The sequence below is a fragment of the Helicoverpa armigera genome, chromosome 3, assembly GCF_030705265.1.
Source record: "Helicoverpa armigera isolate CAAS_96S chromosome 3, ASM3070526v1, whole genome shotgun sequence".
Taxonomy (NCBI): Eukaryota; Metazoa; Arthropoda; class Insecta; order Lepidoptera; family Noctuidae; genus Helicoverpa; species Helicoverpa armigera.
The window spans coordinates 9,799,098-9,811,704 of NC_087122.1; the positions used below are offsets into that span (position 1 = coordinate 9,799,098).

The 12,607-nt window shown below is 37.7% G+C and overlaps 1 protein-coding gene across 3 annotated transcripts in view; it reads right to left on the minus strand.

Moving 5' to 3' along the window:
• LOC110377785 (voltage-dependent calcium channel subunit alpha-2/delta-3) overlaps positions 1-12,607 on the minus strand; it is a 57,905-nt gene that overhangs the window by 32,382 nt on the left and 12,916 nt on the right. For all 3 annotated transcript variants that reach the window (XM_049835942.2, XM_049835941.2, XM_049835943.2), the window contains exons 2-3: positions 12,066-12,147; positions 3,680-3,790 (exon numbers count right to left, since the gene is read on the minus strand). In XM_049835942.2, the coding sequence (XP_049691899.1) occupies positions 3,680-3,790; positions 12,066-12,147 (193 nt within the window). The remainder of the gene's footprint in view (positions 1-3,679; positions 3,791-12,065; positions 12,148-12,607) is intronic.

The window sequence follows — 12,607 nt, forward strand, 5'->3', positions numbered from 1 at the left end:
TAAGTACTAAGTGGAAACTTTATTTTCAGTGATCGATTAAGTTTATTTGTGATAAATATCCCTCTTAATTTCTTATTAGTAAATAAATATGTGTGAGTATCATTACTCCGTTCCTCTATCTACTCTTTATTAAAAATGCATCGAAGTTCGCCCTATTTCACATAACCCTACATGGTGATTTTGTTGAAACACATAAAAATATATGAGTATGAACTTCAAAAAAGTATAATATATCGTGCCAATATTTGTTAAAGGCCCCAATTTTCAATCTAACCTGTTCCACTGTAAATTTTTGTGTTTAAATAAAGCATGGTGGCAGGCGGGGCCGGGCGGCAGAGGTTAGAGGGTGGGCATCACCCGCGGCCACTGTTTACATTATACCTATTATATTATTATGATTTATTGCTCAATCGATGCGCCACCCCGCCCCAGACACTCGGGTAATTTCACCGAAATGTTGCTAAACTTCACGTACATGCAGGAATTTCAAGTATGCTTCAACTTTAAAGGAATCAGATGCTTTGATACGCCGGAGGTAGCTACTCGTAAATAGTTTATGTAAAAATAAACTGGAATTTATGTGAGGTTGTCAGCCTAAAATATATGCTTTGTTGCTACACCGCCTAAACAGTATGTTGTTTGAATATTTTTGTACGTAAATGGAGAAGAACAGTTTCTAAAACTCGATTAACTAGAAGTGATTGCAGTTTAGAAAGCCCAATGTTAACACAAGGTTCGAGTTCATTCAACAATGCGTCAAATTGGAAGTGCATAGTCAGAATGCAAACAGCGACAGAGGAACGAGTGCATTCAGCGAGATTTGCCGGTGCCGTACCGCGCCGCGTCAAGCCCGCCTCACTCTTTGAATATCGTGCTCAAGTATCACCCGCCTCTTCCTACAACACATTTACTAAGTTTATGTCGCCTGTTCATAAGTAACTACAAACAATTTTATACTACTTATACAGTTGCAATATTTTCGTACATTCTGCTGTATTTTCTCCTTTTCATAGATACACATTAAATAAAGGACGGTGAATCATAGGGTACACGGCCATTTCTTTCAGTTTTTGATCGATTTAATTTGCACGAAGGCTGCTAGGCATTGAATTGAAGCGCGTTGATAGAATTCCGTACCGGGTAAAAATCACAAAACATTCCAATCCCTCTGGTTAATTGAATCCTGTAGGCCTTCATTAGAGATGGCGGGGGACGGTTCGACAAAAACGAACTTTTACGGAAAGGAGAACGTCGGGGTACCGACAAAAACCACAAATGACATTCGGGAGGTGGCACGGATCGAATAATTACGTCGCCGCGGCTCATGCTCAACTTGGCTTTCACACTCCAAACATCGTCGCTCCTTCATAAAACTTTGCGTACAACTTCTCACTGCCTGAATTATTACATGTTTTACCAAAACGTAAGTGCTTAACAAACTTTGTCTAAGTGAAAAGATGACATGGGTACCTAAATACTTGTCGCATGTCATTCCGTGTATACTCAATCAAACAGCAAAGACGCGTCGTGGTTTTATGCAAAACTTTCCTGAAAGAAGCCTTTTATACTTATACGGTAGTATAGCGGAAAGAAAGAGCTCTTGGGGAGATTTATTCTCTCGAAATTGTCAACTTAGCATTCGACTGAAAGTTGCTCAAGCAACAGCAGACAGAGGACTAGTTGAGATTCAAAAGAATTCCAATATCAATGGGTGCGGCGAATCGCGAAGACTCGTGTCCGCGGCTGCGGGCCGGCTGCGGCGGGCGCGGTGGCGGGCGCGGTGGCGGGCGCGGTGGCGCGGCGAGGCGCCGCACAACTTCCACATCGACCATTGCTGAATATGTTAATGTCGGAGACGCCACGCTCGCTGTCGCCGCAATATCGCTACTTTCAATTCGCAACTCGCCTGCCTCATCGTTAACACATTCCTATTGAGTTTTATACCGAAATGGAGCTCAGCGGTTTTATTGCTTTTGTTACGCAAATTGAAAACTGCCTGTTTGGACTTAGACACGTATAATTAAAATACGCGACAATACCATAGTTACATTTTGAATAGAAGATTTAATTGTATGATAAGTCTCGTTCGTGGTTGATTATCATTATTAAGATAAGTCAATATACCTAGATCTTTTCATTTTTGCTTCATATACGACGCTATACTACGTTATAAGCCAATATACTTAGAGGAACAATCCGTTTAGAGTCCACACATAACAGGGAATGTAAGCGTCGCTCGATCTCGACTCGCATGACAATTCACTTTGAAAGGATTTCTGTATTGTGCACTAGATTCACAAACACAGGCGCGCGGCCGTACGTTAGCTGTGCGCCGTGCCTACACGTCGCGTCCTCTCACTATGCAATACGCTCGGCTTAAGTAAATTTAACTCGCTACTAATTAACTTCAATTACATTTATTTACGTAGGTAGGCTTCTACTTTAGTGAGGATTATTTTGTGAAGCGTCGAATGCCAAAACTAATAAAGGATTTACAGTTAGAAGAACACGTTCACGTTTCATATTTTGTTATTATTTATGTAACGATTTGTTCTGCATCCTTGTATGTACCTACTTAATTAAAAGCTTTCGTTCCTGAAACTATTTGCAACGTTTTATGAAAATCCGTTCAGCTGCTATAAACATACACAATTTAACACAATATACAACTTTCACTTTATATTTTTGATAGAAAAAGAACCACAAACCATTTTCTACGCTAGGTACCTACTAAGATATATCAGCGCTTATATTGTGTATGACTGTTATGTCTGATGCATACGCAATCTGTTAGAGTGAACAATATATCTTTTGTTGTCTTAGATTATATCGAAGGCTGACTTAAATGGTAATTATTTACATTGAAGTTGAAAGCTATAGCCAAAAGCTCTTAATTATGATATTTAAAGTCGTCTTCTAGACGACCTTACTTTACAAAGTAAAAGCTTTTTCTTTCAACTTTCAATACATTTATATCCTTTCATTAAACAAATGTTCTTTAAATTTGGTACCTACCAGTGCTTGGCTACCACAAAACTTTGAATGTTCAAATTAATTGAACATAATCTAAGATCTGCTCATCCAAAATGTCACAATGAGAAATGATTTTCGCTTTTTCTGACAAATAAAAAGTGCTTTTAGGGAGTGTAAACAAAGGGACATGACAAAATACAAATGAGAAGCTTATCTAAGTCCCGTCATTTGTAGGCGACTACAATTTCATAGCGTTTGAATAGAAGTCCAGCCAATAGTAGTCATCTGAATACATCGACTGCATCAGGCTGATTTAAATAAATAATAGGTACTTATTTATGAAATCTTATTTAACAATCCATATACATGTGTTTCTTTTCACGAGTAAATATCGATTCCAAAATTTTTATTTTATTGATTTTCTTTAAGCGTTCAAAACTGAATCGTCCATTAACCACCTAAGCTTTCTGAGTCACACGTACTTTCTGTAAAGGGTTATGACTCAGGCCATAGTAGGAACCTACTTACATATTGCTAAGTTGAATTGCTAATGACTCACCATCGGTTTTTATTAGTAGAATATAATAAAATAAAAAGCTCTGCGTCTGCATGTTTACTATATAATTTCATAATTACTTCAACAATTTACCCATTAGCTTTTCGAATACTGAAAAAACTTACGAGGTAAAACCTCTACAGTACTCACCATGACCGCGTTGATCTTGAAGTCCATGTGGTTCTTGACTTCGGCTGCGAGCTCTCGCACCAGAAGCAGCCCATCCTTGCGCACCACATCCACGTTGTATTCGTGGTATTTCTGGGTAAAGATAATATTATGTTATTATCACAGATATATGATAGGTTTACGGTTCTTTGTAATATTTCATGAAATGTGGACTGTTTTAGAAAAAAATAACAATGTATGAATAATTTTGTAGGTAGTTTTAGGATTTTTAATACAAACACATTTAAAATAAATTATGAATAAACTGAAGCATTATATTTACAGCCACACTTAATTCATATCAATATCATAGCGTGCTTAAAACGTTTGTTATAGTAGTGATACATTGACAGTCACAAAAAGCCTTATTGTGGTATCACATGAGCATGTGTATGTTTGTATTTTCATATAGACGCAGCGAGAGAAAACCAGCGTACAGGGTAGCGACCACTTGCCGTCATTTATGCACCACGATGGTCGTTATGGCAACATTCCATAAATGGTGTCGGTGGCCAACCTGAACACAAAGTGTCAGCCTTTATATTTCAGTATAGTAGAGATATCATGAACTGCAACCGGATTATCTCTCATCAGCAAATACATATATAACATAACAATAGTTCACAGCAAATAGACTAGTGCAAGTAATATCTGCGTAGAGCACGCGTAATTTAATGCTTTCACGAGCACAGATAAACATTGGCAGGCATGTAGCGTTCGCATAATTTGTGAAAATGACAACAATCGTGTCGCATTCGCGCTACATTACGCGTTGAGTTATTGGTTCCCAACATGGCGGCGCGGCGGTGCGCGGGGCAAACAGCGCGCGACTCGGCCGAGACCTGTCAAATTTAAAAATGGAACGAACACATCCGGAATTTGGCGGATGCTGGCTGCCAAATTATTGTTATTCGGCAGAGGCGCCCGCTCCGTGCTGCCTTGTTATTGAATTTTGGATGTGCCCGATGTCGCCTTTGTTGTACTATCAAATCTAACGAGATGCCTCACTGTGCTTATAATATTTTTTATTCGCGTTTCAGCCCACCGCTTAAACAAAACCGCCGCTTATCTGTAGCGGAAACGTGAGCCTGCAATAACAGAGTTAACTCGGAACATCTCTTAGATTAAGGATGAGCGAGGAAATAAAAAGGAATACAGCTTATAGATAGGGGGTAATACATTTTACGGGAAACCAGCTGCCGCTCAGTCAATAAAGTTCGTTTTAAGGGTACCATCGGCGGCGGATGGGAAATGGCGGCGCGCCATAGAGACGTCCGTCCGCTGGCCACGACGACACTCCCCTTCATATTACATTGTCTTCAACGACACCCGGAGATCCCATTTAATCGATAGCCTCCTTGAGCTTTAAAATGAGGCAAATGGCTAAGTGAAATCCTTTTTGCACATTACATTCATGAGTGTCAGCCAAAAAAATTTATTATGTGGAATATCAAAATCGCATGGACACTATAGACAGTTATAAAATAAAGTCAATTTGATTAACAAGCTTGTGACTTATATAAAAAAGAGAGCTCCCTTCAATATAAGTTAAATATACCTGTAACTCGGTACCCAGTTTATCAAGGAAAGCTATATTAATTGCGCAAATAGAGTGGCGGGCTAGTTGGAGCCGAATGGCCGAGGAAGGGTCGCGGCCGACGGATATTTGATTTGATCCCTACACATGAGGCCTATTTGTGGACCGCTAGGGCTGCTAACCCCTGACTACGAAAAGGATTCAATTCAATAACTTAAAAATTCCAGATTCAACCGTGATATTACCTAACTATGAAAAATCATTTTTACTTAGCATTCACGAAGCATAACTAAAACATTATCACAAAGCTATTTCAGTTACATGTATTGTGAGAAGCAATATATAAAACATTTTGAAAAAATCTTGTGTTAAAAATACTGAATAAGTTGAAAAATAAACAAAAATTGTGCTTACGTGAGTTTAGGGCGTCTCTTGGGAGGGAGAATTTACTGACCCTTGGGCCGAGCCCACAGACCTGCATTATGTACGGACGGGGCCTGTTAATCGTGCCTCGTTAATTATTTTAATGGAAGTAATTTTAATAATAACAGACCTATCATCCAAAATGATAAACAATACTAATTGAAAATGGAAAAACCAAATATGAAAGAAATCCACTGTCCCGCCAATTTGATGCCAGTTGTCAAATGACATCTCACATGACATGTTATGGCGGCCAGTACCTTTTTTTTCGTAAAAAGTTTTTATATCCCGTTTTTTTATTTCTAAAATGTTGCAGTTATTTTGTGTCCCATCTTTGACTTTTTGTTTGAGATTTACTATTAAACATTTCCGATGATTATCATTCACAATCTCGGATACCTTACGATATAGTCAGTCATAAGGCCGGTTTACACTTTGCGAAGTGTGAAGTGATAAGTGTTAAGCGTTAACTTTACGCGATAAGTCTCAAGTGTTAAGAAGTCTTTTCCATCTCCGTTTACACAGTGTTTAGGAAGAAGCTCATAGTGGTACTGTGCGTTGTGCATAGTGTCTCTAGAAATGGAAGATGAACAGCGCCTAATATTGAGACAAATAATTAAGGAGATTGTATCTGTTGTGGTATCTGATATAGAAAATGAACTCAATTTTGAAATCGGGAATTCCCATCGCTTCACTCAGTTTCAATAGGGCCGCATCTCTCAACTGTTTGTATTTAAATTCTGCGCACTTTACATTTTATAGGCATTCAAACTTTATGTATTCTTGTACGAATTTTAAAGTATGTTGTTCCGTCCACTTCATTTTCGCTTTGAACTTGACACTGCGCACTTAACACACACGTATTTACACACTGATTAGTACAGGCAAATTGCGAGAGAGGGTAGTAGAATAGTTGAGAGGGGGTAGTCACTTAACAACAAAAATAGACCTTGATTCTATTCACTCGCACTAATCAATAAGTAGTAATCGCACGTATCACTTAACACTAATCACTTTACGCTTCCGTTCACACCTTGATTACTAAACACCTGCACTAATCACCTGCAGTGTTAATTTAACAAAGTGTAAACCGGGCATTAGACACAGTAAGTCCAATAACCCACCCCCAATCTCCAATTAACATCAAATCTGGTGGAACATCATCGAAATAGACAATTTATTAGGTGGTGTTGTATTTAATTCGTAATTTAATCGGCAGGCGGTAGGTCGGGAGCTTCGGTCGGCATCACTGCGGCGCGGTTGCATAACGCCCGCGCCCCGGCCGCCGGGACCCCGGACACGTTGGCTAACAAGGAACCTAAATTCAATTAAGGCAGTTAATTTAATCCGCTTTGTGTGTCAACACCACCCTCGCGGACCTATGATTAATCCTATATATTCAACTATTTTGATACATTTTAAGAAGCTACTAAGCCCGCTAAATACTTACTTGTAAGTTTTGTATTACTTGTGTTTCATGAAGGTTAATTACGGAGCGAATTAGTAAATATCATTTGTTTATAATATCGTTTGTTAAAATACTTTTGTAAACTTTTAGGGTTCTTAGGGCCTAATCACCTTATCGTTTGGTTATTTCAATGTACGAGCAACAAATTTATCGATTTACATGTTACTTTTTCATGAATAGTATTCCTCCTGATGACTATTTTATATTTTAACACCTTATTTTTATTCACTATAACCTATGTTTCAAAGATATTTAAACAAACCTTGAGGTTCAGTAAATGATGACTTTGACTCAGATTAAAAAACAAAACACAATTTATATAGAGCTTAGTCGTTTAACCACTTTAAGTTATCAACCGATAGAAATTAATACTAACCTATCAATACTCGTACCTAGTAACTAAAACTCCAGAATAAAATTGAAAACCTCTTGTCTGTAAGCTCCAGCGATTTACGAATAGCTGAATGAATGGAACGCGGAACATTTAGAGGGGTCATCGTCCAACGCCAGCAGTGCTATATCAGCGTAGCTAGAAATTAACTTCATCTGCGAATACGGCTTCCGAGCTGTACTGTACGACACTAGCTCGATCAGTAACTCAATATGTGATCCATGTACGGTATGATGTTGGCGTAATTTTGAGTAGTCTTGATCATGTTTCATATGATGTCTACGAAAAATAGTAGACCTTTAAAAGCTCTGCATTATCTGAGGCGTACAAATTTTAAAGACCCTTATGGGGCAGTTGAATAATCAAGCTATGCTAAACAATATCTGCAAAAACGCGGCGTCACGGTCGCCGGCCGGCGGTCGGGCGTTTCTTGCACGCACCGGACAGGATTTTCCACTCCGCCCGGCCGCATTTGTGCGTACTACGCACAAGGGAACTCCATTTACCAACAAAAAATATGTAGTGAAAAGGGCAGGATCGCCTTTCGTGCTATACAATCCTCAGCGAATTCCAAAACTCGAGCCGATGGGAAATATATTAGGTGGGCGCGCCTCTCAACAGTTCCGAATGTGGAGCTTACGTGGCCCGCGACCGCCGCCATTATTTATTTCTATCCGAAATAAGTAATGGCAGTGGTCGCCTGCTGCAATCTAATCCGTTCACACCCTATCCGCGCACATATAAATCTACCCATACATCTTAAAATAAAGGAAATATTGATTAAAGTTATCACAGAGAATATTTCTCTAATGGGACGACGGTTGCTCCTTTGTTTCTGTGTGATAAGAGAAACCCTTTGTATGGCGAGAAATTCCATTATGTACCTACATACTATGTTACATATCTAACTGAAACTGCGAATCGATAGTGTTTGAAGTTTGTAAGCAGTCGTATCTGCCGTCGTATGTCTTGTTTATTTCTGTTGTAAAATTTTATGTTCAACGTACAAAGCAGAAGCAGGGTGAAGAATTCGTTGAAATTGTTAAAAAATGAAATGTTAATTAAAACGTTGTAAACATTTTGTTACAAAGTAATTTCGACTTCAAAATGTTTTATTTTTGCAAAAGAATATTTTCCTAGAAAAGGAAATAATTTTAATTATGATGGTACGCAAAGAGGTGATTGAAAGCGGAATTAATTATAAAATAAAGCGTTGTCGTAATTTTTGTGTTTAATATTTTTATCATAATATTAACACTTTCTTTGCTTCGAAGAATCAACAAAAGTAAGTATCGTTAACTGCCATTAATACGAGTACAATGGTACGTTTAATGTAGGTACTACACAATTTTTCAGATGTTTTATAGAAATATTACGCAAAGGTCAACTTAGGTAGTTACCTGATATTTATCGTACCTACTGTGAATCTGTAGTAAGGTTAATTAAATTTAATATATGATGATTTACTGAAAGCAAACAATATTTAAACCCTTAAATGTCTCAAAAGCTTAAAGACGCCAATATAAAGACATATAAGCCATATTTTTCTATTTTAAAGTCAGAATACGACCAAAAAGGTGAGTGCCGATATGTAACGCAAGGATGGGCGCTTTTATTCTTTGGCAGAAGTTTTAAAAAGAATGAAAGGTGTTCGTTGCTATTATTGTGGACTACAATGGGCGGGAAACAAACGCTCCCCAGCACGCACTTTATACCTGTATGAGTTCGGATTTTTTTGAGATATATCTGCTGCAGCGCTTGTGGGAAAGTGCTTTTATCTAATTTGAGAACTTTCACTGTTTTATGCATTTTTTGTTTAGGATACTTTTTATTTTAAGACTTAGTCTATAGCTATAATATATCTGTTAATGTTATTCAGAATTTTATAGCAGTGTCATTGAATGAATCAGTCAATAAAATGTATTACGCAGGTAATTCACCTCCAGGGACAAAGTATCGTCCCCGCCAATTAAATTTTAATTGCGATGGCTTGCCAAAATGCCAAACTTTTAATACGTAGCAGCGATTAATTAAAAATGTATTACTAATGAAATTTAAGTTTACGAAAGGCAAGACCGAGGACCGAGCGTCTTGGAATTTCATATTCTCGTTAGAATGTCGAGATTGAGCGTGCTGGAGATTCATTTCACTGTGAAACTTCATTTTGAATCAGATTATTGCAACGTTGAATGCGTTTTTTAAATGTTTTCAGCGTCATTTCTGCATCAGATTTCGAAGCGAACGTAGTATGTGTATCCTTGGCCTAATAATGTTTAATCGACCTCGATGCAACTATTTGAAGCAAAAGCGATTTTGTGTACAGGCAAACTACACTGTGTAATAAACACTATGAATCATCAACAAGTTTCAAGGTCCGTGAAATATAACAAAAAATGAATCAATCACCCCTCTAGTATCAACTATGCTGAACAATTACCCACTTCCGAATCGATATCAACGTCTCATTGCTAGATATAAGTTCTATAACGCTACAATAAATTAAGATTACCCCTAATTAAACCCTTACAGTAATTACCTTAATAAAATTAAGAGACGAAGCTTAACAAACTCCGCTAATTTCAATTGTCCACTTGTAATCTTTTGAAGCGAGAGTGTCGCTCCCCGGGCCGGAACCGGCGCGCGGCCACAACTAGCGCACTCTGGCGGACGTTCAGAGTTTAACCTAATTTGATTGTAGACTGAATAGTGAAGGCCTGGACCTTCACGGAGTACTGGGTTTACGTCGCTCCGTCCCTTTGTCAGATGTGGGGCAAGGTAAACAACAGATACTACCGAAGAAATTATGTGACACAATTGTCATGAGCCTGCGTAATGCTTGTATGACTCGAAATCATAAAGCTGTCAAAATTGATGATAAAACATACCTAAGAAAATCAATTGAAACTGATAAGTCTTTTATAAAAAACATCTCTTTGTAAACCTAACAATTAATTTAATCAACAGAGTAACGACCGCAAACGGTTTTATTATCTGTTGAAGCAAACGTTAATAAAGAAACTACATTAGATAGATAGGCACGTAGACTGAACAACAACAATAGAGAAGCTAATAAATAAATAAGAAAGTTAATAATATAAATGATTTATTGAAGTGATAGCCGAGGGGGTCAGCGGGGGTCGATCAGCCCTCTAATATTGAATAAGTTGCGATGGCTAAGTTTCTCGCGAAACATCATATTATTACTTGCGACGGGCGCGATGTACTCTGAATTTAGATTGTGCTATTATAACTGGCAATACGTTACACGCTGTTACTTTTGTTAAGATTTTCAGTGTTGCGGTAAGAGCTTACACGGAAACTGTAGCTTTTGGCATTGGATTACTTTAGTTATATTGCATTTTGATATTCATTTTATGTTCGCATTGGCTTGTGTATGATTTATAATTTTATGTATGCTATGTGCATACCTCTATATACGTTTGGTTATTATGTGAAATGGAATTATATAAAGGGTATAAATTGTAACGAAAATTCCTGAAAATCATTAAATTAAAATGCAAACATAAATTATCGGTTTTCAAAGGGAATTTATGTTTAATACGCAAATTGATTTCCAAGTACAAAAAGTCAGTTCCTATTAATATGATATACAAGGGTAATAATTACAAATATTTGCTATCATTTCATATCCAAAGGAAAAATAAACTCGATACTTTTATTTCGATGTAATAATATCAATGCTAATATTTATCTGAATAAACATCAATATATGTATCGATATAGAGTGCCTTTATCAGCCAAATGGTGTCTAGACTAAATAAACAATATAACAAAGAAGACAGCTATTGTATTTAATTTTTTTGAACCACCTCCAAGAAGAACCTTATTGTTTGAGAGCTTATGTTACCAAGGATTAAATTAAAGAGGTTCTAATACTTCTAGTCTAGACATATCTTACAAAATAAAGTTATATTTCTTGAATCATACTATAAACCCAACTCAGCGTACTCAACGTAGTAATTCCAATGAAGAAGTAAATAATGGAAATTTCTAATTAAAAAAACTCCCCAGCCAGAGACAGCCCTAAGAACATAAAAACTAGTAAAAGTCCCCACATAATAAACATTACAAATGGCAACTAATTGAAACCATTAAGCGATCAAGATGCATCGATAAGTGACTAATACCATGCTTTAGTAACAGTCGTTGTATCCCTATCTCTGGTCGGACACGTAACTGGGTCGCGGGATGTGGGGGTGTCTGGGGGTGTCGGGGGGTGTTGGAGGCGCTAGGGGGCGCCACGGGAGCGGACTCGTAGTTTTTGTACGTACGCGTCGGACCGGCGATCCGGCTTACTTGCTACACGCTCTCTCGCCGCCTTCAAGAGAGAAACATCACACGTACTCTCCACGCACGACTCTCAGGAAATGGAAACTTTTTTTTTTGTTTTTCAATCCCGATTTTCACGTGAAACTTTTACTACAAATGTCGAGATTAACGAAGAATGTTCTGCAAACTTTCCTACCAATATAAAGCTGTTTGTGTGTCTTTTGTTTTCTTGTGACATAAATATTAATCGTTTACTTACGTTTTGTATTTGATTCATTTTTGTGAAATGCCGGCCAAACTCCCATAAGTCGACACCGAATTTTAGCGCCCAATTCTTGACTCTGCAACAAAAAATAAGGTAAAAATGAAGGAAAAAAATTAAACATTTATCATAAGTCTGTGACGGGGAAGTAAATGTGATCAGGAAAACAGGTTAAGCATTTTTTTCCACTTCGTCAAGCACCCCTTACTCGGTGGGAGCTTACTCGTACAATTTATATTTGTCGCCGCAGCGTACAAATGTATAGCGATTGTCGCAGGATGAGACCAATTTGACGAACGTCTCGGCCGATACCTGCGCCGCGCCCTCTCCCCCCAAGTATTAGCCTTCATTAATAGGATTACTTATAACACACACAGGATTACTTAAAACGATTTAATAACTTGCGATAACTTAGACACTTGTGTATTTCATCTTGAAGTACAAATAAATGAAGGAGGTGCTTAGCTCAAAGTACCTTATAGTATGAAACTTAGTTAAATGTAATAAATTCAAGCCAGTTTAGCATTTCTAGTAAGTAG